The 24,264-nt window shown below is 38.6% G+C and overlaps 1 protein-coding gene and 1 non-coding gene across 3 annotated transcripts in view; both read left to right on the top strand.

The window, feature by feature from the left end:
* The first annotated feature begins 1,491 nt into the window (after positions 1-1,491).
* On the top strand, positions 1,492-1,575 carry Trnal-cag. The gene has a single exon. It is a non-coding gene; the product is annotated as a tRNA-Leu (tRNA).
* Positions 1,576-12,984: 11,409 nt separating this feature from the next.
* LOC124633726 (serum response factor homolog) overlaps positions 12,985-24,264 on the top strand; it is a 221,768-nt gene continuing 210,488 nt past the window's right edge. For both annotated transcript variants that reach the window (XM_047169040.1, XM_047169039.1), the window contains exon 1: positions 12,985-13,547. In XM_047169040.1, the coding sequence (XP_047024996.1) occupies positions 13,143-13,547 (405 nt within the window). In that variant the 5' untranslated portion in view covers positions 12,985-13,142. The remainder of the gene's footprint in view (positions 13,548-24,264) is intronic.

The raw sequence follows: 24,264 nt of genomic DNA, 5'->3' as shown, positions 1-24,264 counted from the left end.
CACCGGAGGTCGCGTCGTACGTGCTTGTTGATCTCTTGGTTTAGAGCCCGCTTAGCTGACGAAGTGACAGGCGGGTTTTCACGTCGTTTCTTCATAAGCCCTAATGTCTCTTCCGAAAGCTTTGATTTCTTGCCCTTACGCTGCATGTTACAGAATCGCGAACCTTCCTCCCTGAGGATCCGAACCACATATTCATGGTTCTGGTTAACGTCTGTTGTGGTTTCCACGGCGGCAAATCGGTTCTCCAGATTTGACTGGAACGTTTCAGATCCTGTCATGGTTTGGAGCAGTGTTGGTCGGAGCCTGGCCTTCACCAGACGGAAACGTTCGGCCTTGAAGTTGATATTCAGAGAGCCTCGGACAAGTCGGTGATCGCTCCCGGTATTAAACCTATTGATCACGGAGACGTCTCTGAATATGTGCTTCTTGTTCGTCATGATGAAGTCAATCTCATTTTTAGTCATAGTGTCGGGGCTTTGCCACGTCCACTTCCTTTGGGGCTGCTTTTTGAAAAAGGAGTTCATCAAAAAGAGCCCCTCGCGTTCGAGGAAGTTGACGAGCATTTGCCCCCTATGATTCCTGCTTCCAAATCCATGGGATCCTACTGCCGATTCGCCGCAAATCTGTACTCCCACTTTAGCGTTAAAGTCCCCCATGACAACGGTGTAATGGGTCTTTGTAGTGAAGTGGAGGGCCCTTGATATATCATCAAACATATCCTCCACTTCATCGTCTGAATGTGTCGAGGTCGGTGCGTACACTTGCACTACCTTGAGGCTATACCTGTCGGTGAGCTTTATGATAAGGTACGCTACCCTGTTCGACACACTAGACACCTCCACAACGTTATCAGCTAGGGACTTATTTACCAGAAACCCAACGCCACCTTGGGATTGTTGGTCTCCCTCTCGGAAGTACATTAGGTGACCTGATTCGAGGGTTATGGTGTCCTCCCCCTCTCTTCGAACTTCACATAACCCTAATATATGCCACCTAATCTTCCCAAGTTCCACCTCGAGTTGCGCCAGATGCGAGTCAAGCCGCAGCGTGCGGCCGTTGTACGTCGCAAGAGTAAGTTGTGTTTGGTGGCCTCCCGTAACCCGGAGATTCTTCGCACCCCCTGTCCCGCCGTAACCACGGTCGCCACCGTGACCGGGAATAGCGGGACTGCCGGGAACTAGGGGCCGTGGCTTTTTCGTTCTGCACATTGAGGAATTTAGCCTACTGCTATCACGCTGGCCAGACGGGTTGATAGAGGGTTTTTTTCGAGTTTTCCTTCTCTCGCACGGTGTTCGGTGCATTTTTGACTCCATTAGTCGACTTCTACGACACCCACTGGAAGAAGGGGGTAGCGACACATGTATTCTTAAGCCGTCGCTACACGGCAATTAATAATAATTATTATATACCACGATAATAAAGCAAAGATCAGATTCCAAAAATGTGGCAGTTCCCTAAATATAATGTTATCATTCGATATGATCTAGACATGTCAGGATGGCCGAGCGGTCTAAGGCGCTGCGTTCAGGTCGCAGTCCACTTCTGTGGGCGTGGGTTCGAATCCCACTTCTGACAGACTCTTTTGAAAAAAAGAGTTTTCTATTAGGTTTTTTATGTCCTTAATTCTAGACATTTTTAGTTTAAAGGTTTTTTGCAACTTGTTGGTATTTCATACAGGTAACGACAACAACAAGCATTATATTAGTTTCAAATACTTTGGAAACAGTAGGTACATATAATAAAACCTTGCTAGGAGTAGACTATAAGAAAAATAGGATGGAATCGTTATGTTCATGCTATTGGATGAAACAAATCGAGTCCCTGCTGACAATCAAATATAAATTATTCTGCAGACCATATCAAAAAAACCGGCCAAGTGCGAGTCGGACTCGCTCACGAAGGGTTCCGTATCAGAGCAAAAATTAGCAAAAAAAAACAAAATATGTATTTTATTCTAGTTTTCATAGTATTTGTTGTTATAGCGGCAACAGAAATACATCATCTGTGAAAATTTCAGCTCTCTAACTATCACGGTTAATGAGATACAGCCTGGTGACAGACGGACGGACGGACGGACAGAGGAGCGAAAACAATAGGGTCCCGTTTTACCCTTTGGGTACGGAACCCTAAAAATGAGTCAAATTATTTTCTATCGATTTCCTCTATGCCTCTATACACGATAGGTTTGGTATATATAATATAATGGTCCATAAATAGACCATCTTACCAAATAAATGACTTGAATTGTCAATTTTTCTCATCCAATCCATGACTGTAATCACTGGCTGATAGGCAAGTGCGGTCTATCTTCGAAAAACGGTCCACCACGTCCTATGTGTCATCCCGTCGGCCCATCACTACTTCCTATGTGTTTTCGCTGGGAAGAGAAAATGTTGGAACAAACTCCCCAGCAACAAAATACTTGTCCTATTTTTCACAGCAATCATGTATCTCCCATCATATGTGGCATATTGAATGGCGTTGCGTCAACATGCCCATCCCGGGCACTGGTGGTCGCCGGTTTTGGCAAGGAATGTGGCTGCCCCTCGGTCCTCGGTCGCTCGTTTGTTTAGAAAGTTGACGGCGACCTGGCGACCAGTGATCGGGGAAACAGCTGGTAATCATTGTAGACTGTCCACTAGACTGCTAGGCGAATCTATACTAATATTAAAGAGGTATTTGTAAGTTTGTATGTAGGGAGTAATCCTTGGAACCACTGGTTGGATTTCCAAAATTCTTTCACTGATAGAATGGCCCTGGGTGCCATAGGCTATATTTTATTCCGGTACGGGCAGTAGTTGCCACGGGACGTGGGTGAAACCGCGGGAAAACAGCTATTTGTTCATATGTTTCAGCTGTATATGGATCGTTTTTGTGATCGTCCAAATAGACAAGACAATTGTAACCGGTTTCCTTATTTACCATCTGATGGGGTAACGCCTTTTCATATAAGTACATAATTACAAAGAAAGAGTGCTAGCTAAGTTATAAGCCTTGAATTGGGTATAAAAGATAACACGGTAATTATACTTATTTAAAGTTTGTTTTCCTGCAACTTGGTGGAAAGCAAGAAGTTTCCCAGTCGCAGAAGAGAATATCCTATTTCAGCAGTAGTAAGATTAGGTTAGGCTTAAAGGTAGTCTCTATCATACTTTTAGCATAATTTCGTTTTATAGGCCCTTGTGTCTTTAAGCCTTCTTTCAAGTGTCTCCCAAAAGGCACCAGAGGCTTGAATTCTCTTAAAATATTTTGAAAGTCTCAATTGAACATTTGACAATCTTATTAATAATATTCGGTTCATTCGAATATCTATCCATATAATTAATTAATTAATTAATTAAGTATATGCATATTTTATTATAGATTACTTGGTTATCGTTCTTTGTTTAATGCACCTTAGTTTCCTTAGTTACAGGGAGATAAAATAAAGTTGGTCTACGTCATTAAAATGAGGTTCGCGGAAGGAAGTACCGAGTTAATTTTGGACGCTTAATTTAATGATAAAGTTATACATACCTACGTAAGTAAGTTCAGTCATAATTTGATACAATTTTGGGGAATTACCCACGTATGTTCGTGTTGATTAGGCTTTACGATAGAGTACTGGGATCGTGTCATTTGACTCACGTTTATTGGTTAAATTAAGTCCTACAAGCAGTTGTACTTTTATACAGTTATGAGACGTAACTTGGAGAGCGGACAAGATAATCATATCTATTATTTATAGTATACTAGCTGTTGCCCGCAACTTCGTCTGCGTGGGCAATATAGAATCGTCAAAATACTACTTATCCCGTAGGTGCATTCTTTCACGCGACAGTATAATTAGGATTAGCACTTAGCAGTCGCATAGATTCATTGATCAAGGTTGTGTTGTGGATGTGACCATTTATCTAAACAAAAGAAGTAAAGTTTGTGATGTTGTTCAGCCAATTTGGAAAATTATTACGTATGGTGCGTAAGTAATTTTCACAGGAAACAGCTATAATCTATGTCTACATGCTTTGAGTCTGACAAAGCTGTCATTTGTATATTTTCTGCAGCTGCTGCGACTAATCAGAAGCCAGAAAGTCTGTCAGACTTACCATGGATATCGTCTTGTGTAGTTGACTGGATTGAAGATAGGTAGATAGGTAGTCGCTCCAAGCAAAATATTGGTACTCAAACAGATTCGGTGACTGGAAGCCAACACCAACATAGTTGGGGAATAGCTGGATGGATGATAAAATGAGTCATCATCATCAGCAGGCGCATAGGGTAGGATAGTTTCACTTACTCACTATGGTAAGGCTGACCCCACATTAGGCGTGCGCGATCCTCGGGCGTGTGAGTAGCGCGGGCGTCGCGCGATAAACTCGCCGCGAGTGCGTCGCTTGCACTCTTCACACATGCCGCAGGGCAGCAAAACACGACGCTCACGCAACGCGCTCGCGACGCACGCGCGGCGCCCGCGCTACTCACACGCCCGAGGATCGCGCACGCCTAATGTGGGGGAGGCCTAAGCCGGGACTCCACCGAAATGTTTGCATTAGTTCACGAATAGGCAAAATGTACGTATCTGTGAGAGTCCACTTCATGTGTTCGTACTTAAAACCTGTAGTTTTGCCAAGATTTTCAGAATGTACGCTCGCAATTTGTCATTTCTTGGTGGAGCCAGCAAATCAAAAGAAACATAAGTGTTGTATACTGTGCGTCACTACCGCACACCGGGAAAATTTCGCTCTTGCGAAGGACGTTTATATTCCATATTTTGTGTCACACGTAAACAGGACGACAGTAAGTATCCACCGAAACACTTTCAAAGATCTGATGAACGAACAAATCAGACCTGACTTGGTCACCTGGGGCCAATCAGAGCTCTATGAAGCGATAATACGCTTTGGCTCCTACTGTTATTGTGGTTTCTGAAAATTTATTCACCTCATTCAACGATGAATGTAATTCTGATGGTACTATTAAGAACACTTGCTTAGCGCAGAAGCTGACGTTGGCAGGTCAACTCTTTTGACTTCTCGAATAGGATACCATTGGTTTTTGTGCAATGCACACCTGCAATGCATTCTGGATTAGGATAGGATATAGGTGGATAGGATTTGCAACAGAGAACAATTCTGTCTTTGTGATTAAATGACATCAAACGTAGTTTTATATAAAAGATGTTTTTTAGGGTTTTTAGACTTGGCTCGGGTCTTACTGAGACTGTTCGTAATCGTGAACAGTGTATTTGCGATCAGAAGTTGAAAGTAAGCATGTCTCTGGTATGCGGCGCGTAATTTGTACGTTTTCAGACGCATAAAGCATTTTATTGTGTATGTGTATGGTATTAAATAGAGAAAGCTCCCATTTCTTATCTGCACTTTGTATCTGGGCTTGTTTTTAAAGCTACAGAATCCTACATTACCTACCTCACGCTTAGCAGCGCTTGCGAGAGATAGATCCTCATTTCTTCTAGGATTAAGTTTACATATTTTGCATCAGAAAAGATAATTAAGGTCTACTTAATACTACTCACTCAAAGTAATTTGTTTTAAGGCCACCACATCAGTGGAAGATAAGCTAAACTATGTTTATGAAAAAATCCTGATACGAACTCCATCTGTAACTTTAAATGATAATTATATAATTGTTCCACTAAAGTCATCATTTTTGACATAATGTTCAAAAAATAATTTAGATGGCACCGTTTTAAATTTGGCTGAGAACTATTAATTTTCTTTTCATCAAGGTAATAATTATAGTTGGATTTTGATGTGGCACGGCAAACTGACAAACACTATTGAAATGTCTATCGAAAAATTACACTACGTGTTAAAATATGGTGAATTACGGAAAATACACAACTCCATCTGTTGAAATAATAATCCTCTATAAAGAATGTATGGTAATATTGTCATTTACCACCTCGCTCCTTTGACAAATTCGATGTATTTTATTTACCACAGATGGAGCTACTTTAACTTTGGCTAAACAAAATTTTCATATTTTTTTTTCTTCCGAAGTTACTTATAAAGGTGTGATTTTCTGTGTAAAGATTAATAATAGGCCGATCAACTAATATAAGTACGACATTCAAATGTACAGTTTTGACAAATAGATTGCGTGTCGTAATATTTTACATCTTGAATTCACAAAATTAATCATATCTTTTGATAGAGTGAATCGATTTCGATGAAACAAAAACTAAGTAATACCCCAAGTTACGTAGAATTTTTGTAGATAAGCATTGTCTGCATTTAATTCGTAGATTTTACGTGAATCGCGAACAAACAAACAGATAAACAGACAAACAGACAAAAATGACAAAAATGACGGAAATGGGTTCTGTTAGTTATCCTTTAAAATGCTGGCTATTTTTTTTGTCAATTTCTTCAATGTACAAAAATTACTTTTCTACAGATTTATTATATGTATAGATTTCTTCAATGTACAAAAATTACTTTTCTACAGATTTATTATATGTATAGATTTCATTTAAAGGGCTCCAGTGATTTTAACTACAATTTACACAATTAACAGTTTTAACGTTACAACAGTTTACAGGCTTATAATACTACTTATCACTTATACCTACGTTTATAATACTGCTTAGTTAGGTTGTTAGGATGTGCAGTTTTTTACTTAGATTTGACAACTATTAACTAAGGCTTCGATTACCAACTCATTGTTAAATCCATTCATCATTACATCAGCTGTACCATTTCGTACAAATTCGGACGTCTGCGGTTACGACAATCTAAAACAGCATGGCAACACTTATTGCAATACCTAAATATAATGTAAACCGCATTAGAAAAACGTGACCTTAAAATAATTGTACTCACATGAGTACGTAATAATTCTAATAAAATACGTCACCCATAGTCACCCTATCAGTTGCTACGAGCATTAGAATTGCAATTTCCTTGACTTTACAGGAAAATATATAAATAATCTACAAATCATTTACCGAATTAATTAATTAAATACTGTATAATAATTAATATATAAAGGTCGCGTATCTACGGGTTTCCGTGCGGTTTTCTGATAACATTTTAGACTGGAGATGTGTTAATATTAAACTAATTTTTACCTACGTAATTTGTACTAGTGCAAGTTCATTGCATAAGTTAGTCATTAACAGGTAAGTAAGTAACTCTTCCTGCGGTTTTAACTGATAAGCTTAAAAGTAATGTTCTTAGTTTTGACCATATTTGGCTAGTCACGTGGAAGGAACCGACTTCAAGGAAAATTGTACCCCGAAAATGATATAATTTTGCAAGTTCCCTAAATATTACGTAGTGGGATTTTCGTGAATTAAAGTGGCCGGTAGCAGTACCTACTGAGAATCTAGAAAAGTTAGTTAATCTCATTGTTACGCTTTCATTCCAAAACTACACAAACGATTGAGATGAGATAGGGTGTAGGACGGGATCTCGGGTGTAAAACCTAGTAAAATATATTTACTTTTGTGAAAATTCATTCGAGTACGAGGCTATGCTTAAATTATAATGTGCCTGCTTAAATAAGATCCATCATGGGAGTAGCATAGGTAATATTTGCGATAGTAGAACCTTTAAAAAGCTTCCTAGCATCTATGTAGGTGCCACCTGTAGTCGTTACCTAAGGAAGTGGAACTGAGGAAAACAACTAAGTAACAGCAATAAAGCTACCATATCAAAAATATTCCTCACACACCATTCTGCTTATGGAAAAGTAGGTCCGATACAACGGGATTTGACACCATAGGATATCCGGCCATTGGACATAGACAGTGCAGTCATAGACGTGTTTACTATTCAAGTCATTTCTATCGTCATTTGTTTAAGAATATATTTTTGTCTTAGTGCCATCAGTCACGTACAATAGCTAATTTTATAGGAGTTGGTGGAAATAACGCTAGATATAAGGCGATGTGAATCCCCATGCATCAGTGTTTGCACTTTTCTGCAACTGGAATCTCCTACGCCATAAAGTTGCCAGTTGTCTCAAGTAAAAAATAAAATATTATTATGTTGGAAATGGCCAGCCTAAGAATATATTTTTTTATTGTTGGGAAATGCACGCTGGAATCTGAAGTCAGATGAAAATGAAAAACGGCCGTAATGATCTTGAAAAGATTTGATTGTCTGAAGAATAATTAAAGCACTTACTAATTATTGGTCTGTCTCTGACACTGTCACGTCGAGACTACTGAACTGATTTAAATAAAATTTGGCACACAGCTAGTCAAGAGTCAGAGAAAGGACATAGGCCACTTTTTGTTTCGACCGCGGGTGTAACCGCAGGAAACAACTAGTAAGTAGTAATACTTACCTACATTAAACTGTGAAGCTCGCTTTCGTCAAGATACGTATTAAAACGTCATTAACATAGTACTGGGAAATGCCACAATAATAACAAAGTGTAGTAAATAATAAACAGCTGATAGTCTTGTGGTTTCATTCAGGATTTCAGTACCCACAGCGAGTACAAATAAGTTGCGCCTATAGTAGGGGAAATACATAAAAATAAATGTGGGATTTGGGTTATTTTTACTTTAACTTGATTCATTGGTTTATTTACAGCCTGTGGATTTATTTGTTCATGGATAATTTAAATATGATTTAGCACGTGATGAGAGAATTTCGTTTTCATTTATTTGCATGAACTTAAGAATTAATCATAGTTATGGTTGTCTATGGTTTAAGGTTCCTTAAGAAGAAATGTGCACATTTAACATTAGAAACCTTACTTAAACCGATATACTTACTTTTCAATTATAGCTTTACTGAATAGAATATAGCATGCTCGGTGAATCCCTTTTCCATACCAGAAGAGCCTGATAACGCAACATTATATATAAATTTAATTTTCCTAGATAGTACAGCTTTCCTAAATTTTAATTAAATATGTGGACTACGTGAATAATAAAGTTAAGTAGAGAATTAACACAGGAACAAGTATTTCCTCTAATTTAATTGAATGATAACTATGAGGTAATACAGGATCAAGCAGGCTTTTTATCGCATTAGTAATACTAATAAGCTATAACCCCAATTAAGGATATTGAATTAGACCATTATAATTAAAGAATTCTCGGAATTTATTAAGATTAAAACTTTATCCTTACGTTGTCACCAGTACCTACCTATTAGTCATAATTAACCGAAGCGTTTTAATAATTTGACATCCTTAAGGAACTCGATATGAAGGTAGCCGGGTATCCTATCTCTGTCTCCATATTATAATCCATCTTACAGCAAACGTCACGGAACTTTGCATCTCCGAAATCAGCCATCTGATGCCTCTCGCATACCTATGTAGTACTAAGCTCTAGTAAGTGTAAACCTATAGGTAGTCTTTTGTTTCGGAGGGCACGTGAAATGGTAGTCTCGTCTGTCATATGAACATCAACCAGTCGATTCGAGTCGATTTACTGAACTTCGTAGGGAAAAAGGGATTTTGATCGTAAGAAAAATGTTAATTAAAACAAGAAAACCCCCGTTCATTAACCACAATTCAGTTTTTTCTGTTTTCTCCTCACATCAATTAAGAAATATTGTGTTATTCTAAAATCGTCAGTAAAAAACAATTTCAAAAGTTTTCCAATGTGGCCGGGTTTACTGAACTGTGAGTAAGAACAATAAAATAAACTTAAAAAGGCAAAACATGGCAATTTACGAGGAAAGTGGGCGGCCAGCTGCGGTTCTTGAGAAAACTTACGTTATTAACGCCATAAAATATCTCTAAATTTATTTTTAATTTTGTAATTAATAGAGGATCCTGCTGTCAACTGATATTTTATATTTGCTTCCTAGAGCTTAGCTAAGGAAAGTCGGAAAAACTTATACTTACTTAGGTATACCTACTTAGTACCTAAGTGATAAAACAACATTGTAGTAACATTTGAACTTATTTTGTTAAAGTTAGGTACTTTGGTTTTTACAGTAAAATATGTGAGACTTGAATATTTGGTGTTTTATTTGAAAACTACGGGCGATTGAAACCGAAGGTCTCGGAAGGTCTCGGTACAGCCAGTAGGTACTACTACAAAATAAATATCGATTATATACTTAGTAATCATAATGAAACGAGATCGCATTATTGATTACTGATATGGAATACTTAATAAAACAATATTGGTTAATTCATTACGGTTGATGTACTAGTGAGGTTGTAAATCATAATTATATACGTGGATGGGCATCTCCCAAGTAGCATTTTGTTCCATTTAAGAGTACACATTTAGTTCACAGGTGAAGTTTAAGCATTACTACAGTTCACTCGTGATGTATTAGCTGCATTATTGCAATTAATTACACCTATACCTGTCTAAGGGACTTATATGAGTGTAGAGTAATACTTATATACGGTTATGGGTGTTACAATACTCTAACAACTATCCTTTAGTCAGCTTTCTGACTAAGAGCATTATAGGAGGGTAGAGATACGGCAACCGCTGTTTAACGGCCTACTTGTTCGATGTTATAGAGCTAGCATTTTAATAGAACACTTCTGGTCATTTATAAAGCCAAAGGCTGTTATGTTTATTTATTTTAGACTGTTATACAGCCAGTAGCTGTATTAGAACTTGTTTGTGATACTTAAAATAACCTTTCTTTTACTACCTGTACAGAAGTGTTTAAATGATCCACATATGAACTGTAGGCTGCTTAGAAGGACTATAACAGTTCACATAGCCGTATTTCATTTCCACCATTTTGTTCTACGTAACCTAAAATATTTACCAAATAAATCTACAAGATTAATGCAGATTTATCACAAAATACGCAGATATAGCGAATGAGTTTTGGTTTCATGTTAAAATTAATTACCGTAGTATAACTATAATGCCAATAAAATATCAAAAACTGAAAATGTAAATTTTCTTCTCAGCCAGTTTTAAATATTTCAAAAGGAATAAAGCGTTTTTACAGAGGCGCGTGAAAATTTTAGTTGTCAATATGTATACATTTCACGATAAAGTTGCATTCCCATGGCATTAACATGATATAGTATATAAAACAGGTACTACCGCGTGTTATATTATAATAATATCCGCCGGAGTTAGTTTGCCCCCGCACTCCTTACAATTGTCAAACGAATATATTAAAATGTGGAAATAATTTAGGACACAAGTGAATTTAAGGTAATTTACTGGAGTACTTTTGTCCGATTTTAACTGTGAAGGCTGTGTATTTAGCCACTTATTACTCTTTATTACACTCATGTACGTTGTATGGTTCACACTGCGTTCCATATGGTGCCGTAAGTCAGCCTTAAGTCCGATGTTACTACTTAAACTGCTATTATAATGCTATTATACTTCTAATGTACAGCCATAGTGAACTTAAGGCTGTCTAATTTGTGCCCAAACTGGTTCAATAAAAGCATTATAGCAAGCTATACAGCTCATAAACAGCTGACATACACAGCTTGTAGAGTACATGTGAACGACTAGACATCTTATATAGAACCCCGAATGCTACTTGGGCTGTCTATCTACCATATATTTAAATAGGTATTAAGTACTTACCATACCTTGATGAATCTGAGTTAAGAAAGAGAAACCGGCATTGATACCTAGTGATTTTATCTATGTATAAGCCCATGGCAAGGTATTATATCTTTTTATGTAGTGAACTGCAGGTTACCAAGCCCAGAATCAGAAAATCTGAATTTTCACAAATCCTGACGGCCTCTGACGTGGAATTGCAACAAAGACTACTACTAAGTACCATTCAGGGACACAGGCTTCTCCCAGTGAAGGAGGTGTAATACCGCCAACAACGTTTTTAAAATCCCACTAAGTTATAGCCCGACCGAGGAATTGAACCCGGGTCTTGTTCAAAAAGTTTGCGATTTACCAGTTTTCGAACCCGCTACTCTCCGTTTTTGAAAAGCTGGCTGAAAGCATCAGCAGCAAGCTCAAAGTTAGACATGGGTAGGTACTTTAATATACAGTATCTATAGACACGCATTTATTTATTCTAGTTAAAGTCGATTAGTAGGTAGTAGGTATACTTAGGTATCTAATAGTGTGTGGTGTACATACGCTTTCCATTGTCCGGTGGTTAAATACATACTTAGTTACAGAAATAAGATGCTTTCGTTATAACAAGCTAAATAATAGTTGAAGTTAAAGTGAATATTAAAAAAAATATCTAGCTAGCTTAGTAAGTACCTAAGTATCTACTTAATTAAGTAGGAATAATATCGTATATAAATAAGTAATAACTCAGTAATAGATCATAATATCTCCCGAGGTGCGTGTGGGCATTTATGCTAAAGGGAATTATTCTCAGGAGCTTAAACGATCGTGAAATCATTGTAAGACGGTGTAGGTACCTGTCTGCAAAATTAGTTATTCAGCATTTCTGAGTATTTTATGACGAACCTGTAACTTGCTGCAGAACTACATTTCAGTCGCAGCAGCCGACTGATGGGAAAATTCTTTTTGGATCCCTGGAATACATTCACTTGGTAAATTGTTTAGAAAAAGCGTGTTATACCTGATAGGTAATGTCAAATAGATCTAGCTACAGAGCTACAGTACCAGCAAGTAAGTACGACACTTACATATTAAGTAAATGTAATGAGCCACAGGTAGGTAAGTATGTATCGTTCAATACCTAAGTGACGTGACAAAGTTTTTAATTATTAGACGTGAAAATCGCCAGGTGCGAGTAGGAGGGATTTCAGTGGCCCCCATTTGACCGTCGATTGCCATATTTGGCACGGCTCGCGTCTAAATATGGCTCTGGCACTGCCCACCGCCCCGCCGCTGCGCCCGAGCCGCTCCACTTCCGACTCTATTATTTCTATTTACGAAATAAACTCAAAATAAAAGCTCTATTTTAATACGGATTTCGGGCACTGAAATGTTCGCGGGTTCCCGGCGAACGTTCGCTTTTCCTACGGATGTGTCGGGTTACGCCGCGCTTTGCAACTCCATCTCCTTCGAAACGCATTGCACGCGCCGCGCGAGACAGAGACGGATAGAGGTCGAGGTGCGCGGGACGCAGTCGCGCGAAGTCAGTCGCGGTCCGAGCGGCCGACTCGTCAGTCCCGCCCTCGGTTCTTTCGCGTTTTCGGTTAGAACTTAGTCTCCGTTCGTCGTTCGGACGGTGAGGTGTGCATAGCGCGTGCGCGCACCGGTTACTGTGGCGTACTGCGAGGTTATAATGGACGCGCCCGGCGGAGCGCGGGAGCCCCGCTTCGGGTCGCCGTATGGCATGGGACTCCTCGGCGAGATGCCGGACATGTACGGCACTGGACGGCCACCCAGCGCCCTCGGCGGCGGCGGCGGGCTGCGGCCCGGCATGCAGCCGTGCCCGATGCCGCGCGCCGGTGTCAAGAGGCCTTCGGACCAGTGCTACGACGAGCGACCCCCGCAGAACGTGGGTCTAGACCACTGCCCCATGCCCGACATCGCAGATGACGGCTATGCATCTCTCCAGCCCAAGAAATCGCCACCTTCCAATGGCAAAAAGACCAAGGGTCGTGTGAAGATCAAAATGGAATACATTGACAACAAACTGCGACGGTATACGACTTTCTCCAAACGGAAGACTGGGATTATGAAGAAGGTGGGTGGGTGAGACCGGTTTTGGCAATATTCCATATGGGTCGTCAGGGAGCGCTGGCTGCTTGCAACCAGCATGCGTGTCAGAGTGCATAATAATGTATAAGTTCATGGCAAACATAAGTGGACTGAGCTATATTTGTGCCTCTGTATAGCCCAGCTGATGAGAAATATTGTGACTAAAGTTTTGTTTACGTGCGGAGGCGACCACTACCAAATTGTTACAAGACCACTATTACATTAATTTTATTTAAGTATAACTTTTACTCATTAGATATTGTTTACCTCTATATACTGTTATGGTAGAACTTGTTGTATTGTTACAAAAATATGTATTCAATAAGTGACAATACCGGTGAGCAAATTAATTTTTACCAAGTCTTATGACATTTTTAACATATTTATATTCAATTCATTTCATCATCAACCTCTTAAAAAAATTATGTTATATTGAACCCTGTATTGGGCATTTATGCAATATTAATCATTTAAATTAATTTCACTATGAATATTGGTGCTAAGTGTAAACAGTGAGATGTCAAAGTCAATGTTTTCGAAATATGTCAAAACTACAGTGTATGCCTATAAATCCCTTCGCAACACTAACAAATACAGTAGAATTGATGGTCTGACGTAAAATATTTCCAAATAACAAGCTGAAAAACATAAAATATGCTTATTGTTTTGGGCTAAGAGGTTATAATTTTCCCGACGCTTGAAAACCATGGAATATTGCTAAAAACGTGTCCAAATGCATTTTTTCTGTCGATATTTAATAATTTCTATATCGTAGACCCCGTAAAGTCGTGTTTTACGTTTATTTACAGTGTTTTTGTGAACATTTGTGATGAAAGTTTTGACAGATGTCAGATGTTACAAGGTTATGTTTCGTGAGTATTTTATAGTTATTTGCTAGTTTATCGTTCTCAAGCGGCATAAAGTAAAATGTATTACATCGTAAATTGTTATTTACGCGTTGTTTTGTAGCGATAAAACGTAATTATTTACTTAACTTTCTGTAAATAGAAGGTAACTGTCATAATTTATTTTTTGGGTGTGCCAAGAGATGGCGCTACTTGTACCATTTTCTGAAAACCACGAATTTGACATGCTTCCTCTTTATGGTGCAACTTGTTGAAATATCTTTCAGAAAAATCAAGCGTAAAAGAAAAAGAAAAATAGATAGCGTTATTGAGAAATTAAGGCTCAGCCATTGCGTGAATTAAAATACCTATAAATATTAATTTTATGGCAATCTTGTGTTATTTAATAAACATTAACACGTTTAAATTGCAAATATTATCCAATTCGATTAGGTTTAGTCTGTATATCGCATCATATTGGGTATTGGTTGGGCACCCCGCGGTGTCCTGGATTACGCCCGGACTACTTGCATGCATTTTGCGACTATTACCTATCCAGTGTTCCAATAGACGACGACGAGATATTAGAAGGGAAAAGCAGTACCTTATTTTGCATAAATATTGTGGCACACCTTTCTAAGTGAGCTAGTTAATCACTTGATTACTTAGGTGTATTTTTTTGAACATTGCTTATTAAAATCTTGATTTTAAAGATTAAAAAAAAATTAGCTCTAGATTGAAGTTGCAATCGTGCAAAAATAATTTCTTTATACAATTGTCAGTTTTGGCTAATTAATACTAAAAATATTAAAACTGTATTAACGAAAACTTTAAATGATATTAATTTGAAAAAAAAACTGTCCTGTTGATATGTCACATCTTTAAGGGCTGTATGTACCTACCTGTTGTAGCCAACATTATTCAACCAATAAGTAACGTCAAAAAAATATTTTCTCTAGTGTAAAAATATCTCAAGTCCTCGAAAACCATTGCACAGTCTGGAGAAATTACTTTGGAAAGAGTTTTTACCTTTATTAATTGGAAAGATGGAAGCTAGGAATGAAGGATAGGAGATACATTTTTGATTACTTGAGTAAAGTTGATGTTCTCAGGCCGAAACGTCAAAATATAGGTATATCGCATGTAACAACCTTACATTTCTTTATTATTTTTTTACAATCTGTCATTCTTATTTGTAAAGGGTAAATTACAAACTAGCACAGGGTAGGCAGCTAAAGTAGCAAGTATTATTGAAACGGAATTCAATCTTGTTTATCTAGAATACGCGTTACGAATACAAACTAACGCATAGCTCAATTAGTATAATTAGCGCGCACCACAGGAATATAAATTAATACCGGGCTGCTCCTTGTAAAAAATACACAGAAAACCCTTAAATTAACGAGGAGTTCAATATAAAAGTGCCACTTATTTCCTATATTCTTGCAGCTACGGTAGCTTCATTAAACGGGTAGACATTGTCAATCTATGCGTCCGCGCAGGCCGTGTAGTGATGTCCGTCAAAATCCTCCATTGAACTGTGATGCAAATGGTGAGCGATGGCGAAGGTATGCGCTAATGCAACCTCGACAAGCTTCAGTATGCATGTTAGAAGAAAAACGCTTGATTTATAAAAATAAGCTTTTCTATATTAGCAACAAGTGGCCTTTTGTCTAGGGGGTTAAATTGTGTGCAACACCCAATTTCAGCCTACATCCTAGCTGCTACACTGGCAATGATTTTAATGTGTTTTCCAAAAAAGTGTAATTTTCCTCCTTGCAGCAAAGCATGTATCACTCTTTAAACACTATTGCAACATTGTCCAAATCGCAAGCCTATCATATCCTGAGCATTTATTTTCTTGGGATATCATCAAAAATATACAAGAGCTATGCTAGCAAAAAATTAAGACAGTCTAAAACTGTGCCAATCGCTCTATATTAACTTTAAGATTGAAAACTTTAACGATTTTCGGCGTATGCGGCTATGCTAAATCGCCTCAATCTTGCGCCGCATCGGGGTCGCGCGCACGTAAGCGATGCTGTCGCGCAGCGGGTATCAAAGTCGCCGGCGTGCCCTGTTGTTACTTGTTAGGCGTGCGCTCGCGCATCCGCCCTCGTTATGCGATGTAATGCCCCTTAAAACGTGCAGCCTTACTTGCCTTTGCAATTAAACGTGCTTTACTGAATGACAGTGTTCAGAATTTCAGTTAGTGGCCTCTGGTGGGTGGTTCGGGGGTTAGTTAGATTCCTGACAGTCGAAATTTTATTTAAACTTCTCATCATCCTCCGAGCCTTTTTCCCAAACTATGTTGGGGTCAGCTTCCAGTCTAACCGGATTCAGCTGAGTACCAGTGCTTTACAAGAAGCGACTGCCTATCTGACCTCCTCAATCCAGTTACCCGGGCAACCCGATACCCCTTGGTTAGACTGGAGTCAGACTTACTGGCTTCTGACTACCCGTAACGACTGCCAAGGATGTTCAATGACAGCCGGGACCTACAGTTTAACGTGCCATCCGAAACACAGTCATTGGTGTCTAAGATATACTTAGAAAGTACATACAAACTTAGAAAAGTTGCATTGGTACTTGCCTGACCTGGAATCGAACCCGCGCCCTCATACTCGAGAGGTCGGTTCTTTGCCCACTAGGCCACCACGACTTTTTTTTAAACTTCTCGTGCTCTTAAATTACAGAATTCGATTTTATACCCTTGTTACCATATTTTAATGGGTTTACTTCATACATAGTTAAGACAGTTTCTTGCGATGGATTAGATAATCTTCATATCCCCAAATTAGTTCTCATTGAATAAGATGTTACCATTTCACTTTGTCTATGAATTTTCTTTACTCTGCGAAAGGGAAAGGGGTCTGACCACGTAAAGAACTAATGTGTACATATTTTAAGCTAATCAATGTTAAGGCCTGCTCATCAATTCGGTGCACCTATCACCTCGTGCAACCGGGACTTTAATTGCGACGCCCCAGGGGCCGTCAGGCCGACACGACGGCATTTTGTTGTCGGCATGCCGTTGTATTGTGCCGACTTTGTCAAGAAAATTGCCGACAATATGTTGTTTAGATTCTAACCGCCCGACCGACTAGCAACTTGCTGTTATTGTTAAAAGCATCACTGTGTTTCAGCGTAACCCATAAAGTAAACATTGACTCATTCCTGATTAGTTTGAACAGAGCTCAGTGCTTTCCGCTTGCTTATTACGGAAACTATTATCTAAAAAATAAGAGTGGCTCGCTTAATCGTTAACAACCAATATCATAATTCACAAAACTACTTGACAAATAAAATAACAAAGGTAGTTTTTCAGCAAGGATGATATTGTGGCGCATTTATAAATCAAAACGTGCTCTTCTAGAAATGATAATAGCCCTCATTGTTTAGCGCGTTCCTCCAATGCAAGAATAAATTATACAGTCCGATATAGGCGTTCCGATATAGTCCTTAAAGAGGACATTTTAATAAATTTAAAATAACGATTATCGTTGTCTGGCGGAGTCGTGATTTCGTTAGGTTCGTGGTTGGGTCTAGGGCCGGAATAAGTCGTCACGAACGATTACTAAATTAATTAGGACCTAGCTCGGATGTAGATTGCGCTTGAGATTATTTTCCCACACGACTTGACGACGTTTAGATCTTGAGATTTTGTGAAGTATTGTTTAATGTTAGTACACAGGCGTAGATATCTGTTAATTGTGAGGCATCAGCTCCCGGTGGGCCCAAAATTGCAAGAAAATAGTGTTCTAAGTAAACAGTTGCAATTTTTGCTAGATTCTTCATGGGGTGATTAAGGCCATTTATCTTTGCGAACAATTCGCGCAGCAGTGAGAGGGACAGGCGTTACTGAAATGAAACAATTATATATTGCGCCTACACTAATTACGGCGGCGGCGCGGGCGCGCATCTGCGACCCATATCTCACGGCCCGCAACCGTTTTGTAATGCTAATGCTACGACCTGTGTGGCGGCCTTTGTGTTTTGGTGGGTTCTTAAACGCTCCCAAATTAGTTGGGCTAATTGTGGACGAATAAAAACAGGAGCACTGATTTGCTTTTCGTAATTGTAATCTGTGGGAAAAATTACTATTTCAGTTCTACTTAGAGCTCAATTCAAAGGTTTCATCAAAATGTGCGCCTAGCACAATTCCTGTATGGTTTTGATTTGGTGTAGCTTTACATACAGCTAAATCTATGATTAGGCTAATTGATAGATTGACCAACACTCGTTCAGACCTGGTCTTTTCTAATGTTTCATATTTAAGATTGAATATCTTCTCGAATCGATAATTAAAACCAATTAGGGATTGCCAATTTCGGGTGTTTGTAAAAAAATAGGAAAATTGTTTCCCAAACATTCTTTACAAACATTCAATTATTAAAAATAGTGTTGACTACAGGATACAAAAATTACAAAAAAATAAATATTTGATAAATTGCTTTCGTAAAAAAAACTCCAATTTTAAAATAACTATAATTTTATAATATAAGTAACTATAATTTTTCTGTGACATTTTCTTGTTACAACTTACTACAACAACAAGTAAGACCAACATCTCCATTCATTATTATTCAATTCTTGCCCTTCGCTATCGTGAAGGAAATGAAAGCGCCAAATATGGACTCAAAAATACCAGGAGTGCATTAAGTACGAAGACGTCGCTCATTCCCGGCCGTACGGCCTCGGGTGCCATCTCGTGATCAAATGTATCACTATCAAACTGATAAAACATTAGGTAGGTGGCGCTTACTACGTATTATATTGTAATGCAAGAAGTAAAACTCGTTGGAAAAATATTTTTAAATGTTCTTTTTCTACGTATTCAATTAGGCCTGTTTAGCTTTTCATTTGCAAAGAATCCCAAGAAAAAATATAAATTATAGGAAAGTAAACAATAAACAATGAGACCTTTTTTGCTATACCTATTCGCCAGAGCGCCCCCTGCCATATTACGGTTCGTTAGTACCCAGCGCGACCGCGTAACCAACTCACTTACCAGGCGTCCACGACTACGAGAGAGGTTGTCAAATGCGTCCATATTATAATGGTCCCCAGTTAACTAACGCGCTACTCCTTGTTAGCTAGGAAACGGGCGTCGAGCGGGGGACGGGATGGATCAATAGCGATTGGGCGGTGGGAAGGGAATGTCTGGCGCGTCGGCCCGCCTCCCAACGACACCTAGCGTGAACGCCTTGTTGTTATGCGCGCCTGGTACTCGGGGACTATTGCGATGCCTTGCTATGTTCTGCCACCAGTTGATTGATTCACATGAACCCTTGCGGAATTTCGTTATTACGAAATTATTATCTTCTAGATATTTGCTGTTGTCTTAAACTAAAATTGTTTAGTTTATTGAGTAAAGATAATGGTTGCAGTTCTGATAGCCAAAGCAATATTCAAAGCTTGTTTAGTAACCGAGGCACAAGTTGTCATTGTAAACAGTTACGCTGATTAGTCTGGGAGACGACATCTGTCGGCATGTTGAACCGACTAATAGTTGGTCTTATCGGTCGGCATAGTTCGTTAGTAGTCGGGCACACATCAAAGGGTTTTTCGAGACTCACGACTGAAACGATCACGATGCGAGTTTTCGAGAAAACCGAGTTATGTGCACGAATATGTGGTAAGTTTTGTCATTAATGTCGGTCAAGATGTTAAAACAAGCGATTGTATTCAATTCACATAGAATAATCGCATTGTTAGAATTTAGAACTGTTTAGGATTTATGAGGTGCTCCAAATACTTCATGAAACCGCGGGTGGTAGTGTTAGATTGGCCTTAAATTGTATCTCAAGTAAGATAGTTTTCATATTTTCTACCACTACGATCTTGGATTTTTAGGTGCACAGCAATTTTGAGGATGTCTGAATTGGAGTTGTGAAAGTGTACGGTTCTATTTGATCGTGATAGGTTAGTCGTGTACCCCTCGGCACTTCATTCCTTCCAATTTCCAATCTGATCTGTATCTAGTTTCATCATTGTATTTTAGATAGCTGCTAAAACCTAAATTCAAGATTTTAAAAAGTCCTATCTATCTATTTCCAAAGCTTCGCAGCATTTTAAAATCATTAGAACAATTATGAACAACCGTTGCAATTTTTATTTTTAATTCAAGACGTTTTTATGCGAATAACCCAAGGCGCCAAGCTCAACGCACAAACATTCTACAAAGTGGTAAATAAGTGTTCCTTTTAACCAAATGAATATTTAATAACAGTGAAGAGCACTCGTTGCAATTTGTTTAAAACTAATTGAAAACATAAGGTGTGTTAATTTTGTACAGGTGTGAAGCGATAAGAATGGATAGCTCAGTTTGAAGAAGAAATTCTTTTCGGTATCGGAATAACTAATGGTATGTAATCCGTCTCGCTTGAAACACTTATCAACTGCTGCATAATTAAAAAATGTGTAACAGAGGTAGATAAGAAGATATTCAGTTAAGGCATACATTCTAAAGATGTCTAGCAATTTTATTTTCGAATACATTAGAAAGCTATTTCGATTCCACACTTCAATGAATACCACATATTTCAGACTAAAGAGAAAAAAAAAACAACACAAATTAAATTCTTAAAAACACTAACCAACCAGATGTTTCGTATAGCATTAATATATTAAATACAGAACAAATAATGGTTGACCATTCCTTCGATGCACTTGATTAGTTCGTAAGATATCATCTGGTCGTGACTGAAGTACTAAAAGATAAAGTATTGTTTCCTGTCGATTGTATTTTTAAGCCCACAATGGCCGCTATATCGTATTACACTTGCAGATAGATCTAGTCATTATCGCGTGTAATGAGCGCCCTGTGGACAAACAAACGGACTGCGAACAAGTCATAGGCGATCGCGACTATTGTATCTTTTGAAAGATATATGGTTCAGTAAGGATTAATTATGTCTTGACTTTTGTTGTGGATACCGCCAAATTATAGTAGGTAAAGAAAATAATGGACTGGACGCCGTAGATTCCCAGACCCCCTCCACTCGGGCGAGGTCGGAGTGCCGCTGGGCCTTTTTAGTGGGTATACCGGGAACGTCTGTACCGGGGAGCCCCACATACCCCTCTCCCGTCCCCCGACGGGAAGGGCATGCGTAATAGCATTTTTTACCAAGCGACAACAAAAAAAAAAGGTAAAGAAAATAATAGTAATATGTAGGTGTAATGCGATTTTTTTTACATAACAAGGCCTGTTGGATGCTTTTTGGGCAATTATAATAGTAATATTTCAGCTTTGATAAGTGCCGTCTTAGGAACGTCTATTTATTTGGACGATATTGTAAGCTGTTAAAAATGTTTATTTTTAAGTTGTGAATTTATAAAAACAAAATATTGTATAAGCTGGTTACAAAAATTACTGCCCTCAGTAAAATAGTCTGATATTCCAAATAATTTCTTTCTTTTTTGATTAAGTACTTCAAACTCCAGTACTAATTAGTTTAGAGCCTCTAAGTTTATATCTTACACGTAAAGTGCCAGTGAGTAAGGAGTTACTGTCGATCCGGTTTTTCCAAGAGATGTAGGTCCCGTGGGATATTCAGATAACTGTGCTCTGCATACTTTGTACACCGTCGATATGATTTTAACTATGGTGTTTAATTTTTATGGTGTTTTGGTAATCATAGCTCTAGCTTCTGTAGTTGAAGTAGCAATAGTTCTTAATGACAGAGCTATAATTTACACTTTCATAGCTTTTGCTACCTCCTGTTCAGACTACGTTTTTACAGCTAAAAAGGTTGCCGCTATTGTACGTGTAATACTGTTAAAATATTTACATCATTTTGAATGTAAAGCATTTGAAATAGGTAGAGCCTTTATGCTCTTTCCTAACTCAAGTTGACTGGCCTAAGTTTATAGACCAAGAAATGTAAAATGTTTGTTGTACAGTAGACAGGTAGTCACTAAGAAGTATTTATTGAACAAGTTGTTTTGTCATGAAACGTCATATTTATTCATCTAGCTTTAGCTCTCATAATGCTAGGATAAAAGAAAAGTGGACGGATCTAACACAGACAAGAAGGTGCTTAATTCTTCAAGTAATAAGAATTATTAAAATTATTTATTAAAAATTATACAATTAAAATAAAGGACTTGAATTTCCATACATACAGTAATTGTTAATAAATAGTGTCTAACGCCAGCGTGTTGGCCACCCTACACACCGACACCTGCGCGGTAACGATGCGCCCGCGCAACTGGTTCGACCGAAATAGTTCTTCAGGTGTCCCATCTAAACATGTCGCGATGGTCACCGTAATAAATTGTGATTGTTTACTAAATGCACCCCTATTTGTAAACGTCTTATTGCCTTGTGTAAAGATAATTATTTACGCAATTTGTTGGCCGGTAATTTGTTGAAATTGAGCCGTTTTTTATTATATTAACGGTGACATGGAAACTCCATTCGCGCCGCTGCGATGGCTCAGCTAATTGACATAGTTAATTTTCTTATGATCTGTCGAAGTAAACGTATAATAATATATAATACTAATATTTCAGTCTGTATTATAACGATGCGAAAATAATGTTTGCTGATGCATTATTTACATGGTAAAGTAAGTTCGGGCCAGTGATACGTCTACTCCTTTCCGCCAATATTCGAAGTCAGATGTTATCGGTCGTCAGAGTTGCGTAAAAACGTCGAAGGAGATCTGTAGCTACCATAGAGATCGACGATATCTGTCGTTCTGTCAAAATTTCCGAACGCGCCAAGCCAGCAGGACTCCATCCATAATGTATCGGCCTCGGGAATTTCATACATAAAACATTAACGAGTAAGGTTTTTATTTGATTGCGGTTCGAGAGCACGACCACATGATTTTTTACCAGATCAATTAAAAAAATTCGACAAACATCCAGATTTCGGTGGGAAACTGCACGTTTTGCAGTCGTTATCGTGAAATTGAACAATACTAAAAGTTTTTACCCGCGAAGCCGATTTTGATGGAATTCAAAATATTCCAGAATACTGGAACTTGTCGCGCGCTTCGGACGAGTTCGAAACCGTTTTTGCCAGGTAACCTCGATCGATAAATTGAAGGGTGACTGACAGCTCCTACTCTGAAGCTCTCGCTGAGTTTATCGCGCAGAAAACTTTGGTAGATGTTGCTTTCAAAGTTTTCGTTCTGAGTGAGATACGCTGTCAAAATACTATAAGGCAAATTGTCCGGTTGAAGGTATCGAACGCGCCCATTGGTGTCAGAGTTGCGGCTGCCGCCCACGCGAGCGGTCGTGCGGTGGCAAGCCACAAAATCACATCGTCGTCACGTGCGCGCCCACGTGACGCCTACCGACGCATAACATTGCAAAAAAAACTAAATCTCTTAGCGTAATTCCAGCTTTAACCTTGAGATTTAATGCCTTCGTTAAATTGCTGCATGTGGGCTAGTTAGGATGTCTCATAAGTTCCTTTACGATTCTTTTGTTCATTGTATTCAAAGGAATTTAAGGCTTTTGAATTTTCCTACGAAGAGAATTAAACGGATTACAATGGAGAACTACTTCTAAGATCACTTTTCTCTTTTAAATGTGTTTAAGGAAATAATTACCGCATAATCTGTTAAGCTTAAATGAATGAGGATAATGTTAAAAATATTCCTGTGACGAGCTTCCCGGGGTGAACGATTCGGATGATCTCAATAATTCTCGTGTCGCGTGTTATCCGTTAATTAAGCTATTTGTCAGGTGGCGGGTCAATTTACATTTCTCCGGGAGTCTTGAGGATTCTCCGTGGCTCGGGAGCTTCGCAACGACGTATTATTATCCTTTTAGGGAGGGCGGCATCCTCACATAGGCGCTTGGCGTCCTCCGAACCTTTTATTGGGACCACCTGTGTTTGTT

Source organism: Helicoverpa zea, chromosome 10 (genome assembly GCF_022581195.2).
Source record: "Helicoverpa zea isolate HzStark_Cry1AcR chromosome 10, ilHelZeax1.1, whole genome shotgun sequence".
Taxonomy (NCBI): domain Eukaryota; kingdom Metazoa; phylum Arthropoda; class Insecta; order Lepidoptera; family Noctuidae; genus Helicoverpa; species Helicoverpa zea.
This window is presented reverse-complemented; position numbering and strand designations above follow the sequence as displayed.